At 42.1% G+C, this 23,030-nt stretch overlaps 1 protein-coding gene across 1 annotated transcript in view; it reads left to right on the forward strand.

Annotated features, from left to right (window-relative positions):
- RGS6 (regulator of G protein signaling 6) overlaps positions 1 to 23,030 on the forward strand; it is a gene marked incomplete at both ends in the record, with an annotated part of 626,537 nt that overhangs the window by 388,686 nt on the left and 214,821 nt on the right. The window contains one exon of the mRNA XM_080707173.1: positions 15,357 to 15,456. Within this exon, the coding sequence (XP_080563299.1) occupies positions 15,357 to 15,456 (100 nt within the window). The remainder of the gene's footprint in view (positions 1 to 15,356; positions 15,457 to 23,030) is intronic.

A 23,030-nucleotide genomic window follows, 5' to 3' on the forward strand; every position in this document is an offset into this window, starting at 1 on the left:
TAATCTCAGCGTGCGTTCTAAGATGGCCCTCGTCAACGCCTTTACCCACTCCCAGTGTCTGGCCCTCCTGATTTTGACCTGGTCTATGAATCAGTATCCCTTTCCAACCCCTCACATGAGCCATAGCATCGACTTTCAAAAAACCAGAGCTTTGAAGCAGTGTGCTGCAGGGCTTACTGAGAATTGGACAGTGTGCAAAAATCCAAATTAGTCAATCTTGCACATGGGATGCTGTGTAATTCAAAAAAAAATTAGGCATGGTCTTTTGAGAAAAATGAGTGTGTGTGTGTGTGTGTGTGTGTGCATTTGTGTGTGTGTGTGTGTGTGTGTGTGTGTGTGTGTGTGTGTGCATAAGCACAGGCCATAGGGAAAAGAGAGAGAAAGGAGAATAAGAGAAAGCTTTTTTGTCATGCTTTAGATAGAAATAATCAGAGAAGCCAGGTATCATGGTGCATGCTTGTAATCCCAGCATTTGGGAGATTGAGACAGGAGGATTGCCTCAGCTACTTAGTGAGGCTCTTTGCAACTCAATGAGACCCTGTTATATAAAAATATAGGGCTGGGGGTATAGGTCAAAGGTAGAATGCCCCTGGGTTCCATCTCTAGTACTTCAAAAAAATAAAGAAATAATCAGAGAAAAATTAAGCTTTACCATCAGTAAGGTCATTTTAGGGTGTATTTATTTGCTAGGACAGCCATGGCAAAGCACCACAGGGCAGTGGCCTAGACAACAGGGACAATTGTCTGAAAGTTCCAGAGCCTGGGAGTCCAAACTTGTGTGTTGGCAGAGTTGGCACCTTCTTGGGGCTTAGGTGTGGCTTAAGCTTCTTTCCTTGACTTGTAGCTGACCAGCTTCTCCCTGAGTCTTCGTATGTCTCTCCTATGTGCATATCTGTCTCTGTGCCCAAGCTTCTCTTTTGTAAGAGGACACTGATCATATTGGATTAGGGTCTACACTGATGACCTCACTTCAACCAGGTTACCTCTGTAAAAACCCTATCTCCAAGAAAGATCACATTCTAAGGTCCTGGGGATTAGGACTCTACTATGTGGACTTGGAAAACATGACTCAGCCCATAACAAGGGGATTCACAAAGTTGTAATAAAAACACCCCCATTGAGCCAGGCGTTCTTGTGAGTAGGTAGAACCACAGGCACACAAGTTACATGTGATTCGGATCTGGGGTTGCTTGTTCACCTCTTTGGTATCGTGCTCTAAGTATCTTAGCCTCCTTTAAAAGCCTCTCTCCTGAGGTGGGGAGGACCTACCCCCTTCCAAATGATGGTGATCAGTGTCTGAAATCCAGGGCTTCATTGAATTTGCCTTTTTCTCTCTTCCTTACCTCCTGGTTCCCTGCAACTCTGGAACCCAATGGTAAGGTAGAAGAAGAGAGGGACCCAACTTGTGTCTGGAGGTGCCAGATGCTCTGCTTGGAGCCTTTCTTTCTGACATTCCTCTGGATGATGGTGTGTGTGTGTGTGTGTGTGTGTGTGTGTGTGTGTGTGTGTACACGCACACGCAAGTGGGGGATGGGAGAAGGAGAGAGCAACATCCCTACCTAAACAGCAAAAGTTAGGTGACTTGGCCACTGATGATGACTGTAGATGTCAAGGTCGGGTCCCAGGCCATCTCCCCATAGGTGGGAACTGGCACTAGGGATTCCCCCAGGCCTGGCCTGATGACCTGCACCCCCCACCTCATGCTTACTGGCCTCCCTATAGCAGAAGAGCTGCCGGAAGATGAACTGCAAACGCCACTTTATCTGCATGATTAATGGAAGTAATTGTCAAATGACTCCACCCCCTCCCAAGTCTCATGCCCAGTTTATTTTCAGATATTGGTATCCACCCCACTTATCTTCAGTGTGCAGTCTATAGTCCATCAGATGATCCCCAGTGTTGCTCAGGCTCCTTCTTCATCAGATTAAAGTGGAATTAAGTCAGACAGATAACTAGCTTATCAAAATTCTTTCTTGGGGATGAAAAATCCGTTTCCTTTTTGGTCCATAATTTTAAGAGGAAGAGGCAAAGGACTTGAAAATTCAAAAATGCCTTTTCCTGGGCCTGTGAAACTCATCTTTCCTCCAGGCAGCATGGGACTCCCCCTGGGCAAGGTGCTCCCGTGAGCAAGAAAGTCCTACTCCTTATCCTACCATGTAATGGGACTTACAGCATAAGGCAGTGTGGTAGTCTGTTTTCTGTTGCCATAATATAGTACTTGAAGCAGGGCCACATATATAGAAAAGAGTTTTATTTAGTTCATGGTTTTGGAGGTTTAAAGCTTAATGCTAGCATCTGGGGAGGGCCTCAGTGTAGGTGGCATCCCATGGCAGGAGCAAGTGTGAGAAGCATCACAAAGCAAGACGGTGCAGGTATCCAGGCGTGGTGGCATATGCCTGTAATCTAGTGCTTGGAAGGCTGAGACAGATCACAGATCACAGGTTCCAGGACAGCCTCAGCAGGTAGTGAGAATCTCATTAACCTAGTGAAACCCTGTTTCAAAATAAAAACAAAATAGGGTTGGGAATGTAGCTCGAAGGTAGAATGCTCCTGGGTTTTTAATCCCCAGTACCACATACACAAAGAAAAAAAAAGAAAAGAAAAAAAAGCGCATGATTGCAGAAACTGAGATCCAAAGAGGACCACATCCATTCTTTCCAAGTACCCTCAGTGACTTGATTACTTTCCACCACCTCTCAGCATCACCACACTGAGGACCAAGCTGCCAATGCAGGGAACTTCCAGGGACACACACAAATCGTGGCCAAACCAGAGCAGGTTATAAAAATGAGGCTGCTCAGGCCAAGCATGGTGGCGCACACCTGTCATCCCAGTACTTGGGAGGCTGAGACAGGAGGATCGCAGATTTGAGACCGGTCTCAGCAACTAATCCCTCATTTCAAAACAAAAAGTAAAATGGGGCTGGGGGTGTAACTGAGAGGTAGAACACCCTTGGGTTCAATCCCTAGTACAAAAAAAGAGGCTTCTGAGATTAATGTAAAGTAGGCTAATAAAAGATCCATTTTCTATGTAGTTGGAAATGACGCAGTGGGGCTTGGTCAGTTGGAAGTGACTTTAGGTGACGTTTGTCTAGCAAGTGTGGCTTCACAGTCTAGGCGGCCATCCTCTGAGGCTCAGCAAGTTCCAGTTGCGTGCTTTTGAAGGAAGCCGGAAAATCATCTGTGGTTACTCTTCTGCTTCAGATAGAAGAAAAATTAAAATCGATTTTGAAGGGAAGGGAAATTAGCATCTGTTGAAGAGTGAACGGCGATGCCAGGCACTGCGCTGAGAGCTTTTGCCTACATGCTGCCTGAAGTTTTAGATATAAACTATTAACCTTTAAAAATCAATAAAAAGCAGCTTAAGGATATCAGAGATATTTTGGGATAATTAATAAAGCATTAGGAAAAAAATAAGAAATGGCCCATTTGCTATAATCAGAATGTTTGTCTCACCAGAACGCCTATGTTGAACTCTAACCCCCAAGCATGGTATGAATAGGTGGAGGCTCTGGAAGCCTCTGCCCTCAGGAATGGGATTCTTAGAATAAAGGAAGCTTGAGGGCACCCTCTTGACCTTCCTGGCAAGTGAGGACACCGAGAAAATGTCCCCTGCCAGTGATCCAATCTTGGGTCTCCCCGCCAATGGACCTGTGAGTGATAAATTGGTAGTGTTTATAAACTGCCCTGTGTAAGACATCTTGTTATAGCAGATTGAATGAGCAAAGGGCCCATTGCTCCTTAGTCAAAGAGAAAGGGAAAGACAATTCAGAAATACCAGGACCTTTGCCTCCTTCCACATGGTGGACATTTTATGGAGCAGGAATGAGATTCATGAGAAGAACCCACAGGCCCCAGGCATCAGCCATGGAGCAGGTGCAGCACTTGGGCATCACTTGGAAACCTGAGCAGGGCCTGGGCGGGGGTGGGGGTGGTCTGCCGCAGCATTAAATATCAGCAGGAGAAGCACAAGCCATGAAGCCCATAAGGGAATCTTTGCTGTTGTTCCTGGGGCAGCACTAGATGGGGGCGGGGCTCATCCTGCGCCTGCCCTGTGGGGGTGCAGCAGGTCCAAGGGTTACTGCTGGACAGTGGCTCAGAGAGGCATCATCTCCTACCATCTTCCAGGCAGCCCCCTTGGAGACTGACTGCTCCTTTCTCCTTGGGCTCATTTAGAATCCTGGAGGGGTGTGTCTGGTACAAGATGAGTACCCAGAAAAGTGCCCTGGCTGCCTGGTTTCCCAGCATTGGGCACATCAGCAAGGGCTCAAAGAAGTTTGGAAGGTGTTTTGGTTCTCCCATGGCCCACCATAATGCTCACTCTATCTGGCTTTGCCTATATGAAATTAGGGAGATGCCCACACTGTTATTTTTTCCGACATACCCCACACCCCAGGATGTAACCTCTCCGGTGCTCACTGAAGCAGTTTGGGATATCAGACATGACAAGTGATGGAGCCAAAGAGGAAAGTGCCCAGGGAAGGGAAAGGGGTACACCACGGCACAGTTGAGGCCACATCAGAGGAATAGTGAGCAAAGTGGGGTTCCTTGGGGCGGGTTTGGAACCCCAAATGCACAGTGTCGGCCAACAGGCAGGTGCCTCCCATAAGAGGGAAGGGTGGTGCTTTGTTCCCAACCACCAGGCGAGGGCCACAAATGAGCACCCTCCACTCCCCCAGCTCCACCCGGTGCTGTGGATACCAGACAGGCTGTGGAGACAGTCCTGGAGAGCCAGCAGCCTGGAGAAATCCAGAGGATGGCTGGGAGATGGGTGCACACGGTGAAAGGTGGCTTGGCCTCAGATACAGACCTCCATTTCCTTTTAACTCTCTGGTCTTTAAGGATTTTCCAAATGCCAGGGAGCTCCCTTCTCATTGGTTCTTATTCCATCTGCAACAAACAAAGGCTCTTCTCTCTGTGAGGCACCCTCCTGTTTCCCTTGACTAACTCTCAAGGAATGAGTGTGATCCTCTCTGTTCTTAGTTTCCATTCCATGCAGTCAGGGGTGAGGACCAGGGATGCCCTAGAGAAGCCAAGTGCATCTTCCTCGTGGAAGGCTAGGTTGCAGGGGAAAGAGGCCAAACCTCAGGTCAGAGAGGGCAAAGAGGTCCTCTGCTGAGACACGACACCAACCGCTGAGGCAGACTCTATTCTGGGTCTTGCCTCTCATCTTCAGAATTGTTTAAAAAATGAAGAAAATAAGAAACATAGAAATGTGTAAGCCGGGTGTGGTGACACATGCTTATAATCCCAGTACTTGGGAGGCTGAGACAGGAGGGTCACAGGTTTGCAGCCACAGCCTCAGCTACTTAGTGAGTCACTCCGCAACTTCGTGAGACTCTACTTCAAAATAAAGAATAAAAAATAGGGCTGGGGGTGTAGCTCAGAGGTAGAATGCCCCTAGGTTCAATCCCCAGTACCGCAAAAAAAAAACAAAAAAAAAAACATAGAAATGTCTAATACATACAGATGCATGTACTGGGGACCTCAGGGACAGGTTTCTGAGAGGGGGATGCTTTTGAGCAGGGTCTGGCAGCATGACAAGGACTGGGGTGGGCTCCTAGTGGGCGGATGAGTTGCAGGGGGAACAAGGGAGAAATGTGGGGTGTGTCTGTTCCTGAGTGTGGCCTGATGTGAAAAGGGTTGAGGATGCTGGACACATACTTTGGTTCCAAATGATAGAGGACCTTGAATTCCATGGTGGGAAACTTGGCACGTATTTTGTAGCTGTCAGAAGCCACAGCAGGTTCGAGGTAAGATCATTTACATAAATGATGGCCGGCCCTTCAATCCCCTCCAGTTGCCCTGGCTCAGTTGTTCAGCATGGGACAGGGGAAAGTGTTGAAGAAGGAAGGAAGCTGGGAAGGGTGATTCCAGAGGCCGTGTGTCCTGGAGGTCAGGGGAGAGGCACGGTTTCACGTTCCTTGCTCTTCCCTTGGAGAAAGAAATCATAGTGATAATCCAGGGTATTAGATGAACTCACTTTTCTTTGAAAACAAGGATATTGACCCCTCTGTAGTAGGAAGGGTCAAGTGATGCACATATTAGGATTTAAATATTTCTGTTCAAATTGTGAGCATTTTATAGTTCCGGAGGAATTCTCTGGGCTATGCTTTCATGTGACATTTCCTACACAATTTTCTCTGGTGTGACAGGTTGGAATATGTGGTGAGGTAAAATTGGAGGTGAGAAATAAAATGGACCTTTATCCTTGCATGTGTAGAATGTGGTGCTAGAGACATTTAATGGGCCACTGTGAGCCATTTTTAAAGCTCCTGGAAATAACCTCTGAGCCACCTGTCTAGTTGGGTCCGGGTAAACCGGAAAGCAAGTGCCACGGGAACAATTACTTCAAGCTACAGACAGACATCTTTCCCATCACCCTGACATCTTCCCCAGGCAGGCTGTGCCAGGTCCTGGCTGACCATTGGTTTAAACAGTTCAGAAGAAACAGAGAGCAGTGTGGAGAAATCCACCTGCTTCCTACCCAGGATGGGAGCATACTAGTCTACTTTGGAAACAGTAGTAATGCAGAATAAATTTTAAAAAATACAAATACAAATCTATATATAATTGGTATGGGGATTGAACCCAGGGGAACTCTATCTCTGATCTACAACCCCAGCCTTTTTGCACTTTTTACTTTGAAACCGAGTCTCACTAAGTTGCTGAGGCTTTTGCTAAGCTGCTGAGACTGGCCTTAAATCTATGATCCTCCTATCTCAACCTCCCAAGTACTGGGATCACAGGAGTGTACCATCATCCCTGGCTCAATGCACAATATTGATGGGCCAAATAATGATTAATGAGGGACAGGAAATTACTATGAATAATTGTTTTCTGTTGTGGAAAATTAAAATAAGCTAATGGTTTTAAATAAAAATTTAATGATAAAATGTACTATCTTACAGTTCTCAAGGTCAGAAATCCAAACTGGGTCTCACTGGGCTAAAATCAACATGCTTGTAGGACCGTGTTTCTTTCTGGAGGCTCTGAGGAACAATCTTGTTCTTTGCTTTTCTAGAAGCTACCTGCATTACTTGGCGTGGCCTCTTCCTCCATCTTCACAGGTAGCAAAGTCCTACTTCTCTAACCTTTTCTCTGCCAGCACATCTCTCTCTAACCAACAACAGCTGGAAAAATCCTTGGTTTACAAGGGCTCCTGTGAGTTGACCAGGCCCACCTGGAAAATCCAAAGTAGTCTCCCATCTCAAGGTCCTTTACCTTAAGAGCATCTACAAAGTCCCATTGGCTAAATGAGGTGATAAACTCACAGGTTGCAGGGACTAGGGTATGGCCATCTGTTTTGTGGGTGGGAACATTTTCTGCCTTCCATATTGCATATTAAGCTTTTATGCAGATCATGTGGCCCCACACTCTACATTCTCTTCCACTCAACCAGTGCCTCAGGCGAACCCCAGCCTCCCTAGCACATGCCCTGGCCAGCTGGTGGAGAGACCCGGGTAGCCGGCTCTGAGTTTAACCAATAATCTCATTTACTCATTTGGCTTTGAGTAACTTAGCCCCCCTAAATATCAGCATTTTGTTCTGTAAAGAAGGGAGGAAGCATATGATATGCTCAAATTACAGCAATCCAAGATGATAATGAAGGGATCGAGGTCTTCTGAAGTTGCTAGAATGTTCACTGGCCAGGGTCCATTGCAGCTGGCCTTCTGCAGTCAGAGATTGCAACTGGTCACATAGGAACCAGGTTCTGCCTAACCATTCCTTATGTCCTTGTTATAGGGTCTGTGGTTCGGACATTGTTATTGGTTAATCCATCCCCATTTCCATCCTCCTTTTCCCCCGCTTCAATGTGGTACCAGAACTAGAAAAGCCACATACCCTCTCCCCATCCTCCTTTGCAGCTCCTTGTAGTCACACAACCCTGTTCTGGCCTGAGATTTCGTCAGTGATCTTTCAGGGTCTTCTGAAAAGGAAAATGCTTTTCCTGATAAAAAGGAACAAGTTGAACAAAGCCTTCACCTTTCCTCTTGCCATTAGCAGAGAGGTGAAGCTTGGAGCTGAGGCAGCCATGAGACCACCGTGAGGGAGAGACCCAGATAGTGGGCCCCAGAGAGCTGAGCCTCTGCAGCAATGTCAGCAGCCTGCCACTACGAGAGTGCTGACTGCGTGGGAAAAGTAACCCCCATGCCTGGAGGTTGGGTGGTTGTTGTTACTTAGCACAAAAAGCATCCTGGACTGATACAGGGATTCAAAGTAAGCTTAACCCCAAACTAAGTAACAGGCATTGTGATCATCATTAGTGTGTGAACTCTCAAATCACAGTCTGGCCAAAGGGGCAGAGGAGCTAAATAGAATTCCTTCCGTGGGTTCTCTAAAATGGAATTCCATAGCGGTTCACCTCCAGGCTTCTTTGAGGCCCCTACCTGTCTCTGCTGTCTCCAACACATCTTTAACGCTGCATCCTGAACCCTGAATAATTCTGAAATTTATTAGTCCATGATGAAGAAAGATATTTTTTTACTTGCTTTTCTAACTGTAGAAACTAACATGACACCTGGCACTTTCTACAGGATCAATAAATATCCACAAAAGTGGGAAGCCAGCGTGGAATGGATACATTTAAAAGTTGAGAAGAGAAGAGCATTAGGCTTTTTTTTTTTTAATAAAAAAGAAAGCCGGGCATGGTGATGCATACTTGTAATCCCAACATTTGGGAGGCTGAGACTGGAGGATCGCACTTCGCGGACAGCCTCAGCTACTTAGCGAGGCCCTTCGCAACTTGGTGAGACCCTGTTTCAAAAATAAAAAGACTAAAAAATAGGGCTTTGGGGTGTAGCTCAGAGGTAGAATGTTCCTGGGTTCCATCTCTAGTACCACAAAGAGAGAGAGACAGAGACAGAGAGACAGAGAGAAATGACCTGATTGTCTGGAGCATGTTCTGGAACGGAGCCTGCTCAGTGAAGCACAAACATTTTAACTTAAGAAACAAATGTGATTGCCATTGGCCAGCTGCTTCCTGCCTCTATGCTGATAAGATGGTGACCATGGACTCACTGACCATGGACTCACTTTCCTTCACAGACACCAAAACACAAGGGGTCTTTAATGAAATGCAGGCGCTGAAGTGACACTCATTAGTAGCTAGAACTAGGCAACTGATTGCAAAGTCAAGATGAAATGCTGCAATAAAACGGCCCTCATGCCTGAGGCATGGTCGACTTCCTTTGGTGAACTTGCGCGGATTATTTCTTTTAATAATCACATCCTAATTTGTCTGTACTTGAAGAGTTTTAATCTTCCACCGAAGGGACACTGGAGGAGCTAAATAAATTAGTTCACTGGATCATTAATTTACACAAACAAAACTAATACAGGCCCTTTGTCATGTCTGGAAGCAGCGTCATCTGGCCGAGCAGAGGTGAGCAGGCGTGTGCTGGCTCAGAGTAACCGTGGCCAGGACTCTAGGGTCAGGTTTCTATCTGACTTTTGATGCCATCTGTCCAGTGTCATTTCTGGGAATATGAGGAAGCTCCCCAGTCCTGCCCACTCCCCTTCCCCTAGCTGGAACCTCTTACCACAGGGAAACGTTCTTTGTGACTCCACCTGGGAAGATGGGCAACGTGGAGAGGAGGAGCCCGGCAGCCAGGCTGCTTGTCTTTCTCATCTCTCACAGACACAGGCTGACACTGTCAAGTCAGAGAAGACTCTCAACCTTCCAAAATAAAGATCTTAGTTTAGTAACCATGCCAATCACTGTCGAGATAAGAAAGGTGACATCCAGAGAGGGTAAGCACCTTGTCCACACTCAGCACAGCAAGCTGGTGAAGCTGAGGTCCTCGGGGCTCCCTGGACCTCAGCCCAGCGTCCTACTAGCCCACTGTTGCTTCCAGTTCTAGAGAGGATTGCTTTTCCTAACCCCTCTCTCATATTCTGGACCTGTTTCAGGTAATTTATGTCTACCCTTTTATAATATTTCTCCTTTAAGAGACTTCAAACACACGCGTGCACATACACACACACACACACACACACACACACACACACACACACACACACATATACTGTGTGGCATACTGGTTTCTATTTTCTGGCTGTTTGAAAGAGCATTATACCTGCATGTCAGTGCTGAGCTCCTTGAAGGGCATCCTGGTTGTTGTGGCCCATCCAGGCAGAACCAGCCAAGCCGACCGACCGAGTGTTCCTCTGCTTCACTTGGCTGTCAGATAAAGGCCACCTGCTTATTGATTGGCACCGTGGTGCTTAGGTCCAAACGTGCTCCCTAATGACATAGAGCTTCATAGTAAAAGAGACCAGGGAATTGATTTTGCTCTTCCCCAGAAATAAAAGGTGTCAGAAGTTAAATGGGACTGAACAGTCAAGAAAATACAAGTGTATACCTCCCCATCTCTCCTCCCCTAGCCCAGGAGCTGTAGCCTACCAGCAAGAGGTATATCCAACCAAACCCATAGAACAAGAGAGAGCCCCGAGCCTGGAGACAGCAGCAGGCATTCGGCAGAAACCAATCCTGAGACAGCTGAGAACCTGGCTGTCTGATTTCCCCATGTCCTCCTCTGCCTCTTTAGGATTGCACTAAACTTTCCCTTCAAGAAAATAGTATTAAGTGCCTTGATGTTGGTAGACAATGGTGGAGATGAATATTAGATCTCTTTTCTATAAAATAATCTACTTCCCATGAGCACAAAATGAATTTATAGAGTTAAAGCTTGTAGAACTCTGCCTGTTCCAGAATAAATGTTCAACATATGTTGGCTAAGAAAATGAAAACCTAGATAGAGTCTTTGCCTGCAAAAGGGTTTAAATCTAAGGAGGGAGACAAGAGGCTGTGTATAAATGCCCCTGTTCCATCATCACAATTAGCTTCTAAGGCTCTAGATAGTAAAGATTTGCCCCTTTTTAAAGGTAAAATAAAGCATACTCATCCAGCAAGGAAGATATGAATCTAAAATACCAGAGGTGGAAACCTTAAAAAAAAAGTTTTGAGTTCACCAAATGACACTGAGGCTAAAAGCTTTTATTAGTAACATGTTTAGGTCAAGAGTTAACGGGCTATGTGGCTTAAGGGACAATACCAGACTCTGCTGGGAAGTGCTCTGAGACCTACCAAAACCAAAGCTCTAACCTTGACATATGGCACTGGAAGAAGAAGATTCCTAGGGACCAGCCAGGATCTAGGCAACTCACTCTTAAGATAGATGAATATTTTAAGTTACCTGTGATGAAATTGGTCATAAAATAGATGTTTAAAAATGATTGTCATTGTTCTTATAGGCTCCTGAGAGCCTCCTTGTAAACTCTTGAGAATTCTCCAGAAACCATGAGAGTATGATCAATTACCTGATATTGTAGTGGACTGCCGGAGCCAGCCGGCAAAAGTACGGGTTCTGAATAGAGGAGTGAGGATGAAAAGAATTTTATTCATAGAATACTTAATTCTCTCATGGAAGGATCTCCAGTACACTCCCGGGTCGATATCTCTACTGACCGATCCCGATTTTATCACTCTCGTCCTATTTATACCACTCCTGGTCAACCAACCCTCATGACATCACCACATACGTGCGTAACTGTCAAACCAATCAACCCTGTGCCATCACCACCTGTGTGATTAACGGTCAAACCAATCAATTCCACCTGAGCTTCTCTCAGACGTTGAACTTTCCATGACCCCAAACCTTATTGGCTCTGGGCAAAGGACAGTCAGAAGTATTCTTAAAGGGGAAAACCTTAATGGCTCCCCACAGTGGACTATGCTCCAGAATCAAATGCAGCTATCAAAGTTTGTCTGACACAACAATGGAATAGGCTGCCTACAAAAAAAAATTAAAATGTCCCTAAGAGTGTTTAAGTAGATGGTGAAAATTGAATTTCTGCAATTTTAAGAAGGGGTTGGATCCAAGGAAACCCAAGTGTGAGACTCATTGATTCTGATCATCAATTATTTGTTGTAGTTTCAACAATTTTTGAGCAAGTGCATTTTCAGGGTTCTGTTATAGCATCATTTTACTATAGGACAAATCACCCCAAATTTAACGACACATAGCAAGGGTAAGCTTTGGTTCTCTCTCATGAGTTCACAGGTAGTTAAGGCATAGCTAACAGCACTATAGGTTCAGTACCATTAGCTCTAGGTGTCTTTTATCTTCCGTGGAACTGAAAGTCTCTGAGGCACATCCTTCTCATGGCAAAAGGCAAGGGGATAAGCAAAGAGGATAAGCCCAACCACAGAGGCACATGGCAAGCCACTGCTCACTCTGTGTCCTATAAGATCCCAGGGGCCAGGCAAGTCAGATGGCCAAGCACCAAAGTCAAGGGGTAGACTCTGCCCACCTTTAGGTCAGAGCAAGATTACAGTACATGTAATATTATGGAAGAATAAGAAAGTGGGCATCAGTTACTCATGCTTCTACACCCATGATGCTGTAAACTATTCCTGGAGGGCAATCCACTTTCTGGTCAGTGAGGGATTGTCTTTTTGGTCTGGCTATAACTCCTGATGAGTGATGTACCTCTTGGTACATTGTGGACCAATGCAAGAAGACAGGGTTTCTTTCTCTTTATCAAGTAAATCTGCTTAAGATTCAATTGTGTGGCTTGGAGCAGTGGCACATGCCTACACTTCCAGTACTTGGGAAGCTGAGACACTAGGAGGTTTGAGGCCAGCCTCAGCAACTTAATGAAGTCCTCAGCAACTTAGCAAGGTGCATTTCAAAATAAAAATGAACAAACAAAAAGGATGGGGATCTCAAAGGAAGACCACTACTCCTGGGCTTAATCCTCAGTACAAAAAAGGAAAAAAAAAAAAGATTCATTTGATGAAGAAGCTACATAGGGCAGAGGAGAAAGAGTCAAAAAGAAATTCTCTGTACCTCCAATCCTTCCATGTCAGCCCACAGCAGCAGAGACTGGAAATAATCACCATCTAATGCCTACTCAGAGGCCTAACTGAATTGAATTATTGGTTTTCCTCCAATTCTCAGTGATTTCCTGGCCTGTTCATGGAAACCATCAATGTAACTGATACTTCTGGTTTTAAATAATACAGTAGATCAAATGCATAGATTACTTTAAAAATGGGACCATTTTGCTAGGAATGGCTCTTCTTGGCTATCAATAAGTAATACTCCAACTCTTCTAAATTGATGGGTTGTATTTAGGAGAGAAAGAGAAGCAAGCTGTAGCTGAGGCAAATGATACAAGTGTGGGTGAAATCCATCTTACACTGTTATTTTGCGACATACAGGTCTTCAGAAGATGACCCTCTTTCTAGGAGGAATTCATCTACTGCCCGAGGAGCATAATATTCTTGGTCACACTCAGTACTTTTCAGAGAAACCCAGAAATATCCAGAGAAGAATGATGTCCCTGCTTGGCTGGTTTTCTGGGAGAAAGAGAGAGACACAGACAGACAGACAGACAGACAGACAGACACACACACACACACACACACACACACACACACACACTAAATATTAAATTCAGTGGCATTTTATACCTATGAACTATACTCCCAGACAGATTTCATTTTTCTGTTTGGAAACAGGATCTCGTCACTACGTTACTGAGAGTCTTGGTATGCCCAGCTTCCTAGGAATCATTCTGGGAAGGCAAAATAGCTCAGGGTTGAGAAGCCCAAGCTCTGGTCTCTGTAACTATGCTCATACTTGGCTCTACAGTTAGGTAGCGGCGTGCCTTTGTAAATGTTACTTAACTTCTGCAGTAATTGTTGACGTTTATCACAGATGTTTAGTTCCCTTCTCTTTCTGGCACCATGAGGATCAAGTCTTCTGGCTTCTCTGTGATTGGGTGATGCCATGTGCTAGTTCTGGGCAAAGAATTATAAGTTATTGTCTTATATGCAACTTTTAAACTGTACCATTTAATACCCAGTGAGACACTCTCCAGAATTCTCTCCTGTCCCTCTGGAATGGTGACCAGCATCATCTAAGATGGCGGCTGCTCCATCAGTTCAGGCCCCAGAGTAACTATGATAAGCAAAGTCACCATATTTCCCCTCTGATAGAATGAGATAGCATGAGAGAAATAGATTTACTTGTGTTAAACCACTGACATTTGACGGGTTATTTCCTACCACAACTTAACGTTCTATTATGATTGATATTGCTCACAAATCTTGATTTCTTTATCTGGAAAAAATGAGGATAAAAGTGGGATCTATTTTACATAGTTATTATGAGGATTTCACAGTATAAAGTCTATATATTTATAATAATACCTAGAACATAATAAATTCTAAATATAGCTTGGCAATTATGATGGTGGTGATGATTCTATACCATACCCGAACTTTGTCTCTAACAAAATATCTATTTCTATCACAGTTATTAGTCATGTATCTTTGAGAAAATGAGCCTCAAATTTCAAGAGTAGAATGTTAAACTAGATGAACTACCACTTACCCTTCTATCCTTAAGAGCATGTGATTCTATGAAGGACTCATCCAGAGATTCAATCCTCATGTTTCAAAGCTACTTCTGTTGGTTAGAGAAACAAAATATATAATAATGCTAAAAATTATCTTCTCCTCTTCTTCCCTTGTTCTCCCCTCCTCAAACAAAAAGATCTATGTCTTCATTCTATACCCTATTCTGAATATTTCTGCCCAGAAAATTACATTTGGGTTATAAATTCTTAGTTACAAATTAATTCACCAATCTATATTCTTGTTAGTCTGTCCCCATTTCGTGTTCTTTTTTCACCAATAAGATGTCACCTGGCTCTAGACCACAAGGCCACCATGGTCTCTCTCCTAATAATGTGGTCTTCTTTAGTCCAGTCACAGAGGATGCTGCCTTTGACTTCCTTTGTCCTGGCTCAAGGTGAACATCCTCACACATTCTCCAATTTTTCCTGATGGGGCTTTTTGTGGCTGGTTTTATAGTCATTTCCTTTCCTCTCATGTGACTAGCTGGGTCTTTCCCTGATTCCAAAGGCAGCCTGAACTTCCTGATAGTTCATATGTTAACATTTTAGGTTACCAAATGGAAATAACCATTTTGAGGATTTTGAATATGGCAATTCTCTGTGGTTCAACCTGTATAAACCCAGTTTGAGTAAGAGAAGGAATTTCATCTCATATATATTGAATTACATGTTGGATCCCATCAAGAATCCTAATGTATTACCCCCTCTTTATCTTGTTCCTATAGAACATGCTCCATCCTCTTTTATATCATCCTTTGACCTCCCCATACCCAGTACTTGGTCCATAGCAGATATGGATACTATGTTTATGAACTGACTGGGTAGAGGCTTTCCCTGTTATCTGTTGTTAGATATTTGGACTGCTTATAAATGTACCATTCACTATTACTCTGTGGGAGAAAATAATACTCCTTTAACCTCTTTCAGATCGAAGACATCATTACAAAAATGCAAGATGACAAGACAGGGGGTGTGCCCATCAGAACAGTCAAGAGCTTTCTCTCCAAAATCCCCAGTGTCGTTACAGGTAATATACTCCTTACAAGGTGCTAGTGACAACTGGACCTAGCTACTGAATATTATATAATATAGATTGTGAACTTGAGGCATCTAAGAACCTATAAGTAGTAAACGTAGAACATTTATTATGTTTCTTGACTCAAGTTCCAGCCTGCTCTTGGTTTCTAGGCAGGAGCTACTTCTTGCCATCATTAAGAATAGCCTTGCTATGACCAAGCCTCAAAGTATGTGTAGCTGGGGACCTCTGGGAGTTAATACAGCCATTAGTAAACTGGCACACTAGTAATTTGGCATGTGGGATAGAAACAAGCACAAAAATATTTTAAAAATAACTTTAAACAGGTTTTATAGAAAAGTTTTATGTTTTAAAATGTTTTATGTCCAAATTCTACAAAATGATTTCTTTTAACCCACTGTGCTTGAACTCCTAAATAATTAATTTAAAAATATGATTTTTCATTACTTTTTGTGTGCTTTATGTGCTCGAGCATATTTATTTTAAAATGTTTATTGTGAAATATGTTAAGGTATAGGTATAATTTCAAGTATAATAATATAACACATCATATATACTCACCATCTTACCTTATAAATAACATTGTATAAGTATCTGATAATCCCTTAATGTACCTGGTAGATTGAATCTCCCTCTCTGTCCACTGTCTGTTTTAATGTTAATCAATTCATTCCCTTTCTTCATAATTTTATTACATTTGTATAAATGCCTTTCTGTCCAAACAAATAAGCAAATTCAGATAAAATTTTAGATGATTCGCACACTCTCAAAATTTGCCTACTTGCTTTCCAAAATTCAGGAAGCAGCAGAATTTAGTTTCTAGTGTACATTTTTCAGAATAACAAAAATAAAATATGCTGACAATACCAAGTGCTGATAATGATGTCGAGTAACCGGAACTCTGCTGATGGGAATATAAAATGGTGCTGCTGCTTTGGGAAATAGTTTGGCAGTTTCTTATAGTGTTATACATACACTTATCATATGACTTACCAGCAACCCCACTCCTAGGTATTTACTCAAGCAGTATGAAAACTTGTGTCCATATGAAAATTTGTGTACAAGTATTTATAGTAACTTGGTTCATAATCTCTATGTACTGGAAACAACCCAAATGTCCTTCAGTGAGTAAATGGACAGACAAACTCTGACCCATAAATACTCAGGAGTAAGAAAGAGTGAAGTATTGATACATGAAGCAGCTTGGACTAATCTCAATGTCATTTTCCTGACTGAAAGAAATCCAGTCTCAAAATATTATATACTGTCTTATTCTGTTTATATGGATTTTCCCAAAAAGTCTAAAACTCTAGTGGTAGAGTATAGATCAATAATTGCCAGATATTGAAACCTGGGTGTGTATGGGAGAGAGGTTTGATTATAAGGGGTATCAGGAGAGAGTTTTATGGAGTAATAGAATAGTTCTGTATTCTGTGGTAGTAGTAACATGAATCTATATGGGTCAAACTTCATAAAACAGTACACACACACACACACACACACACACACACACACACACTCAATATTACTATATATAAACCTAAAAAGTAAATAAACCTAGTTAAGATATTCATAAGTATCCCAACTCATTATCTATACAGTCAACTGTTTGAACTCAAATTCTGTTCGGATACTCTAACAAAGTAACAGACTAGGTGGCTTATAAACAACAGAAATGTATTTCTCATGGTTCTGGAGGTGGAAAGTTCTGGTGAAACCCCTGTTCCAGGTTGCAGACTGCCAACTTCTAATCATTCCGTGCATGGCAGAAAGAGAGCTAAATGGCTCTCTGGCATTCTATTCACAAGGGTTCCATCCTCACAAATTGTCTCCCAAAGACTCTGCCTCTTAGAACTATCATACTGGGGGTTTGATTTTTAACATAAGAACTTTGTAGAGGCACAAACACAAAGTCTGTATTATGTACCAAATAGATTTTGAAGTTGTATTTTTAGTGTTCTCTAATTTTGAAATCTGTCCATTGGCTATAATATATATTTATATACATATATACATTATATACATACATATATATGTTATGTTGCTGGATTGTTTGCTAAAATATTTAGAATTTTTGTATCTATGTTCATGATAATATTTATCTATTGTTTTTCTTACTTTCATTGCTAATTTGAGTGTCCAGTTTATGCCAACTTCATAAGATGACTCATGAAGAATATCTCTTTTTTCAATATTGTATTGTTCTCTAGAAAATAATTTTCTCTTTATCTAGCTAAGTGTTTAACTTCAATTTTTAATTTATAAAAGTCCCATCTTGTTCTTAACATGTTTGGTCATTTACTTGGTATTTATTTGTTTATTTACATATTTATTGGATTTACTATTTTCTAAGCATTGCTGGGCAGTCAAGTCTCAGAAGTAAATGAGACAATATTCCTTACCATATAAACAGGCCTTACTGCTGATAATCAAATAAGCTAAAGAGTGAGAACTGACCATTGAGTTTAGCAACATTGAATTCATTGCAGACCCTAGGAAGTATAAATCCCATGAAACACTGGGGACAAAAAGCCTTCTTGGAGTAGGTTCAAATCAGAATGCAAGGATGGCAAATCAAAATAGTATAATTGATCTTTGAAGGGGTTTTCCTGTACAAAGAAGATATACAGTAGTATTAAGAGGGGTACGTTAGGTCAGAACATGTAAGTTTTTAAATAATATAAAAATGACAGTATGTTTTATGATAGAAGTGACCCAAAAGAGAGGGGAAATGATATAGGAGAAAGAAAATTCAAGGAGTGATGTCAATGAGTAGGTAAGAGGAGACTGAGTCTAATATACACATAGGTAGATAGCTTTGGCTAGAAGCGCATACATTTTACTCATAAAAGAGGGAAAGAGTCATAAGGATGGGGAGTGGTGGAAGTGTGTCAAAGTTCTCTCCTAATTGTTTCTATATTCTTAGTAATATGAGAAGCAATGAAGGTAGAAAAGATGAAGGTTTGAAGATAGACTAAAAACCACTATTCAACTAGGTGAATAAAGAAAATAAAGTTTTGATGGAATGTGTGGGAAAATAAAGTTCTGATTGCTGGATAGCATTAGAGACTAGAGTAGTCACGGGAGATAGTATGATGAACAAAAACATGACCTCAGTGCTTCTAACGCTGTTAATCTACTGAGGGAAGCAGACACAAGTAGACTCAAAATGATATGAGCTGTTTAATTCAATAGAAGAATGGACAGGGTATTGAACCCAAAAGAGAGAATCATGAATTTATCTTGGGTCTACCTAGAAGCTTTTTCTAAGGCAGCCTCAATTGTCTATCACAGAATAACAAACCACCACACACTAGAATGGCTTAAGATTACAATTTTTTTTAAATTTCTCATGATCATGATCCCATGTACTGGCAGTCAGGACAGTTCTTCTGCTGGTCTCTCCCAGGAGGCCATCATCAGCTGATGGTTCCATCGAGGCTGGAGGGTCAATGATGGCTTTGTTCATCTGTTTGGCCATGGGGTTTACTTTTAGCTAGGGCCTCGGTTCTCCTCCATCTCATAGCAAATAGTTTAAGCCCTGCCTGATGGTCTTAGGGTGCCAAGGGGGCAAGGGTGAAAACTGCAAGGCCCTTTAATGCCAGGGCTCTGGAATCCATACAATGTCAAGTCCTCACATTCTGTCCTTCAAGGCAGATGACAAGGCCACGCCTAGAGTGAAGATGATGTCAAAAACAATTCTACCTCCTGGTGTAGGAGTAGCAGTGTCACATTGACATAGAAAGATGTGATTCAGTGGAGGCCATTATCATAATGATCTATCCCATAATGTAATTTTAGACCTGGGCCCTACCTATGAGTAGAAATCCAAGATCATTCTAGGGGAAAACAGACTCCTCATCGGCCCAAAATGCATAGGAAACATACCAGGTTTCAATCACAATAAGATTTTTATGTGGCTAGAGTTTTAAACATGTTCAAGTGTGTGTTTCAGGACAGAGAACATTGATAGAACAGACACAGGAATTAAGAAGACATGAGACTTAACCTTGATTATAGCTTATAGAGGAAATATGTGTAGACTTTATCCCAAAGGTAAATTTGTCGTCAAAGAGGGAAATAACCTCTATTAAGCTGATGAAAGATTGAGCAGGGGTGGGCAAAACAGAGAATAGATGGTCTCCAGATGAGGGAGTCCAGGCAAGGAATAAAGACAGCCATAGTAACAACTGCCACAGCATCAGGAAATTGCCAGCTTCACTGCCATACATCGTTGAATCTTCATGGAAACCCCATGAAATGGAAACTATTATTACCTCCATCTTATAAGGGAGGGAACTGCTCACTCAAGAGCTAGTGTAATTTTTCCAAGGTCACACTGAATGGCAGGCTGTCTGTCTTCAGGGGCCACTGTGAAAGGAAAGTAGCAATAGAATTCAAGGTAGAGAAAGTAGAAGTTGTGATCTATAAGACTTGGTGACTGGATGTGAGGCATGGGATAACTCATTCTAAGTGGGATCCAAGTTAATATTAGAATCGAACATATCTTATTTTTTATTTTCTGATACCCCACAAAAATTATAGTAAAGGCTTTATTATGTTAAAGACAAAAATCTCAGAGTTGGAGGTTATTATTATAATGACCTACCGTAGGAAATAAACATCCTTAGATTATATATCTTTGAAAAGATAGTCCAATACAAGATAAAGTAGTCAGTGACTCACTGTTGAGATATGCAGATCTATGAGAGACTCAGAATTGTTTCCCAACACAGGGGAAAGTAGCCACAAATTTAGGAATCTAAAAACATGTTGGTATCTGACAATATCTCTGAGATCAGAGATATTGTCAGCAGGGAAAGCTAAGAAGGAAACAACATTTATATATAACAGAATCCTCATAAAGCTCAAAAAATGGTAGCAAGCAGATTTTTCTAGCTAGTTAGGATGAGTTTTGGCAACATACTTACCTGTTTAGTTACTGCACAGGTCAATTGTTAGCTGTGTCCGCTGTCTGGCAATACGGAGTCCCACAGTCTGCTAGCACAGCTCTGGCCAGTGCAAGCAGGACCTAAGACAAGTCAAACTGCAGATGAACCTCATGCACAGCCTGCTCAGGGTATGTGCATGTGCTGTCCCTCCAGCACCTGCTGTGGCTCAGAGAATGTTGAGCAATTAGAACATCAAACATTCATTCAATGATGGCGAACAAGACACAGAACTTCAATCTGCAGCAGTACTCAGAAATCACCAACTAAAATGTTGAATTCAGCTGCAGTGTTGTCAGATGGGGCCACAACTGTAGCCAGCCCCACAAAGCAGTATGCGCAAACCCACAGGAGCACCAGCCCCAAGCTCTTCACCCCACCAACCACCTAAGAGAAAAGCCCTGAGGTGGTATTTCAGGAAATCCTTATTCCTCCTTACCTTACTAAAGGTGTGTTGTTAAGGAAGGATGTTAGGTCAGTTAAGTATATTAAGTGCCTTTTTACTTATAGTGTTTTTATCTTATAACAAATTTATCAGGAAGTAACCCATTATACCTCAGGAAGCATCTGTATTTGCCAAAACAACAAATATAAAAGTCAAAGCTGAAATACTGCAAAGGAAAAATATAAATCTAAGGCCGGGTGTGGTGGTGCACGCTTGTAATCCCCGCACTTGGGAGGCAGAGACAGGAGGATCGCACAGGTTCGAAGCCAGCTGCGCGCGCTGGCTTAGGAGACCCTGTTTCCAAATAAAAATATAAAATAGGTCTGGGAGTGTAGCCCGGAGGTAGAAGGGCTTCCAGGAACCCCAGTACCACCAAAAAAATAGATAGGTAGATAGATAGATAGATAGATAGATAGATGATAGATAGATAGATAGATAGATAGATAGAAATATGGATTTAAAAAAAAAAGAATTTGTAGCCAGATACAGTAGCACATGCCGGTAACCCCAGTACTTGAGAGGCTGACATAGGAGGATTTCAGGTTCAACGCTAGCCTCAGAAACTTAGCGTGACCCTTAACAACTCAGCAAGACCCTGTTTCAAAATAAAAAAGAAATTTTAAGTATGGCTAAAAGTGTAGCTTAGAGGCAGAATAACTCTAGATTCATTCTCCAGTTTAGGGATGAGGCAGAAATATAGTGATAAACAAATCAAAATAAAGTTTTCTAAACCTAGCCAGGCATGATAGCACATGCTTGTTTTCCCAGTACTTGGGAGGCCGAGACAGGAGCATCACAAAGGTTTGAAGCCAGCCTTAGCTATTTAATGAGGCTCTCAGCAACTTAGTGAGACCCTGTTTTCAAATAAAATATAAAACAAGTCCAGGAGTATAGCCAGAGGTAGAAAGCCCATGGGTTCTATCCCCAGTACCAAACACACACACACACACACACACACACACAGAATTTTCTAAACTTCACAGGTGATGTCAAAGGTTCCATGGCACCAAGTGACACAAAAGAGTTGATGTTATTTCTTTTCAGATGTTATTTCTTTTTAAGCAGGCTTTATTGTGCATTTTTTATAACCTGGATAATGTGTTGGTGCCTACCAATTGGGATAGTGACACAGAATGTCCCAAATTTTGTGACCTTCCATCTTACAAATTACAGGTGTCTGGTGAATTCCTGAAGGACCAAAGTAGACTCTGAACTGAAACTATCTATTTAAATTATCTGTACTGAAAGTATAAATCTTTTCATGCTGTTCTCTTCTGTGTCTTTCTATTCTTCAAATGTCTGAACTAGCCTCATTGGTTACATCTTTATTAGCACTAAATTTAGTAAAAATTAATTTAGTAAAAATTAATTTATAAATTTAATTAAATAAATAAAAAATAACCTCTATTGATCTATCTTATATTAAGTAAAGGAGGTTCCTTTACTCAATATAAGAACTTGAGGAAGTTACAGGTTTGGAAGAAAAAGCACAAAATCAGTCTTGGTCATATTGAGTGTGAGATTTTGAAGGGACATTCAGGTGATCCTGTTCAGGATACCATTGTATGTGAGGGACTAAAGCTCTGGAAGACATTTTATAGAAGAGGTGTGGATTTGGGAAGCAGAAGAATCTAAATTACAGAGGAATCCCAAGACATGACAGGGTGCTACAACTGTCATATATTCATCTAAAGGCCATATATTAGTCCATCCTCTACCTAGCTAGAAGATAGTGTTAACTCACCCTCACCTCCTGTGATTCTGAGTTTGAAATTTTTTTTGACATAAAAAGGAAATTATCTTCACTCCTTCTATCAGGAACTCAGAGATAAGTTCACAGATGTTCCTGAGACAAGGACAGTCAAGGAGTGTCTATAAATTCACCTGTAGGTTAGACATATTAGGGTTGGGAAGGCCAACCCAGGGAGGAAAAGTACTGAAATTAGGGAAGGATACATTAAGGATAAGATAAAAGACAAGGTAGCTATTAGAACACAATCTCTCTCAAACAGTGAAATATTAAGGGCTTAGCAACCATAAGATCCTAAGGGAAAATAGATGGATAATTGGAGAGGGACGAAAGCAGGAGAGATCAAGGAAACCCCGACATTCAATCAAAGCTGGGACTCATGGCTTTCGTGGGGAAGGCTTTTTCATAAGAAATCAACTCC

This window comes from Muscardinus avellanarius (assembly GCF_963383645.1).
Source record: "Muscardinus avellanarius genome assembly, chromosome: 12".
NCBI classification, from domain to species: domain Eukaryota; kingdom Metazoa; phylum Chordata; class Mammalia; order Rodentia; family Gliridae; genus Muscardinus; species Muscardinus avellanarius.